The sequence below is a fragment of the Notothenia rossii genome, assembly GCF_949606895.1.
Source record: "Notothenia rossii genome assembly, chromosome: 3".
Lineage (NCBI taxonomy): Eukaryota > Metazoa > Chordata > Actinopteri > Perciformes > Nototheniidae > Notothenia > Notothenia rossii.
The window spans coordinates 40,309,441-40,311,940 of NC_136901.1; the positions used below are offsets into that span (position 1 = coordinate 40,309,441).

The window sequence follows — 2,500 nt, forward strand, 5'->3', positions numbered from 1 at the left end:
TTACACAGTCAAGTGTGGGGACTGGCTTCCGTTATGGGGACAAAATGGAGGTCCCCATAAGGGGAATCATTAATTTTAGGGTGAAGACTTGGTTAAGGTTAAGGTTAGATTAAGGGTAAGGGTTAGGGTTAGGCATGCGTTGGTTATGGTTAAGGTTAGGATAAGTCTCCAGGAAATGCATGTAAGTCAATGTAATGTGTGTGTTAGCAGTTCGCAGATTTTAAGTAAAAGTAGCAAAAACAAGTAGTACAAATACATATAATATGTTTGCTCTCCTTTAGGTTACATCAAGCAGTGGATCTCCAACATACATATCCAGACTGGAGGTGAGAATCATCAGTTTGTAGCACTCGTGCTCCTATTGGCTACAGCTCCAGCACATTGTACGTGATAGGCTAAGGGGCGGGACATCTCTAAGCGGTTGACCAATCACAACAGAGCCGGCCATCTAACCAATCAGAGCAGACTGGGCTCTGGTCTCAGACAGAGGCTGAAAAGAGGTGCTGCAGCACAGGCAGTATGAGAAAAATAAAGAGCCTTTTGAACATTAAAGCATGGAGAGGACTCTTTAAAGTAGAGACACTACATACTGATATACACCTGAACATCAGCAGGAGAGGACTCTTTAAAGTAGAGACACTACATACTGATATACACCTGAACATCAGCAGGAGAGGACTCTTTAAAGTAGAGACACTACATACTGATATACACCTGAACATCAGCAGGAGAGGACTCTTTAAAGTAGAGACACTACATACTGATATACACCTGAACATGAGCAGGAGAGGACTCTTTAAAGTAGAGACTCTACATACTGATATACACCTGAGCATCAGCAGGAGAGGACTCTTTAAAGTAGAGACACTAAATACTGATATACACCTGAACATCAGTAGGAGAGAACTCTTTAAAGTAGAGACACTACATACTGATATACACCTGAACATCAGCAGAAGAGGACTCTTTAAAGTAGAGACACTAAATACTGATATACACCTGAACATCAGCAGGAGAGAACTCTTTAAAGTAGAGACACTACATACTGATATACACCTGAACATCAGCAGGAGAGGACTCTTTAAAGTAGAGACACTACATACTGATATGCACCTGAACATCAACAGGATAGGACTCTTTAAAGTAGAGACACTACATACTGATATACACCTGAACATCAGCAGGAGAGAACTCTTTAAAGTAAAGACATTACATACTGATATACACCTGAACATCTGCAGGAGAGGACTCTTTAAAGTAGAGACACTACATACTGATATACACCTGAACATCAGCAGGAGAGAACTCTTTAAAGTAGAGACACTACATACTGATATACACCTGAACATCAGCAGGAGAGGACTCTTTAAAGTAGAGACACTACATACTGATATACAACTGAATATCAGCAGGAGAGGACTCTTTAAAGTAGAGACACTACATACTGATATACACCTGAACATCAGCAGGAGAGGACTCTTTAAAGTAGAGACACTACATACTGATATACACCTGAACATCAGCAGGAGAGGACTCTTTAAAGTAGAGACACTACATACTGATGTACACCTGAACATCAGCGGGAGAGGACTCTTTAAAGTAGAGATACTACATACTGATATACACCTGAACGTCAGCAGAAGAGGACTCTCTAAAGTAGAGACACTACATACTGATATACACCTGAACATCAGCAGGAGAGGACTCTTTAAAGTAGAGACACTACATACTGATATACACCTGAACATCAGCAGGAGAGGACTCTTTAAAGTAGAGACACTACATACTAATATGAACCCGAAATATGATCATAATATGTCTAAAGAAACATTGTTATTGGTTATTTTCCCACAGAGTATGCAGGATGCCCTACAGGGGGCGCTGTCCTCCCTCCTGCAGGAGTCTCCGCGCAGGAGAGTGGCTCTGGTCACATTCAACGATGAGGTAGGAGAATAATGTGAGGTTTCACTAAAATGAAACACTTCATGCCTTAACAAGAGCAAGGGACGACTGTTGCCCTTTCAGGAATACCGTGTTGGTTGTTTTGTTTTGCTTTTGAAGGTCAAATATCAATACTGCCATTCAAAAACACCTTCTCCTCACAGGTGGTGATATATGGAGATGGCACCAGCACTCCTCTGACTCTCAGGGATTGGGCGCTGGTGGACTACGACCATATTTGGAAACAGGGCGTGGCTTACAGCATCCCGCACTGTATCGCTGAGACGTACCAGCAGCTGATGCAGAGGGTCAAAGAGTAAGTGAACTCGACGTTAAATTCTCTGTATATTTTAAAATACATTCAAGTTTATTAATATCAATGTTTCCAGACTCAGGGAACATGGAGCTACGAGTCTCGGTCCTGCAGCGTTAGCCTCGGTTGCCATGGCATCAAGATATCCAGGGTCAAAGGTGAGCATACTTGTCAACCCTCCCGATTTTCGCGGGGGACTCCCGATTTCATTGCCCTCTCCCGGTTTCCTCCCGGGGTCATATTTCT

At 42.5% G+C, this 2,500-nt stretch overlaps 1 protein-coding gene across 1 annotated transcript in view; it reads left to right on the forward strand.

The window, feature by feature from the left end:
• The window catches only part of LOC307032900 (circularly permutated Ras protein 1), a gene marked incomplete at its 5' end in the record, with an annotated part of 11,003 nt that overhangs the window by 2,789 nt on the left and 5,714 nt on the right, over positions 1-2,500 (forward strand). The window contains 4 exons of the mRNA XM_079671178.1: positions 282-326; positions 1,855-1,944; positions 2,106-2,257; positions 2,331-2,412. Coding sequence (XP_079527304.1) covers positions 282-326; positions 1,855-1,944; positions 2,106-2,257; positions 2,331-2,412 — 369 coding nt within the window. The remainder of the gene's footprint in view (positions 1-281; positions 327-1,854; positions 1,945-2,105; positions 2,258-2,330; positions 2,413-2,500) is intronic.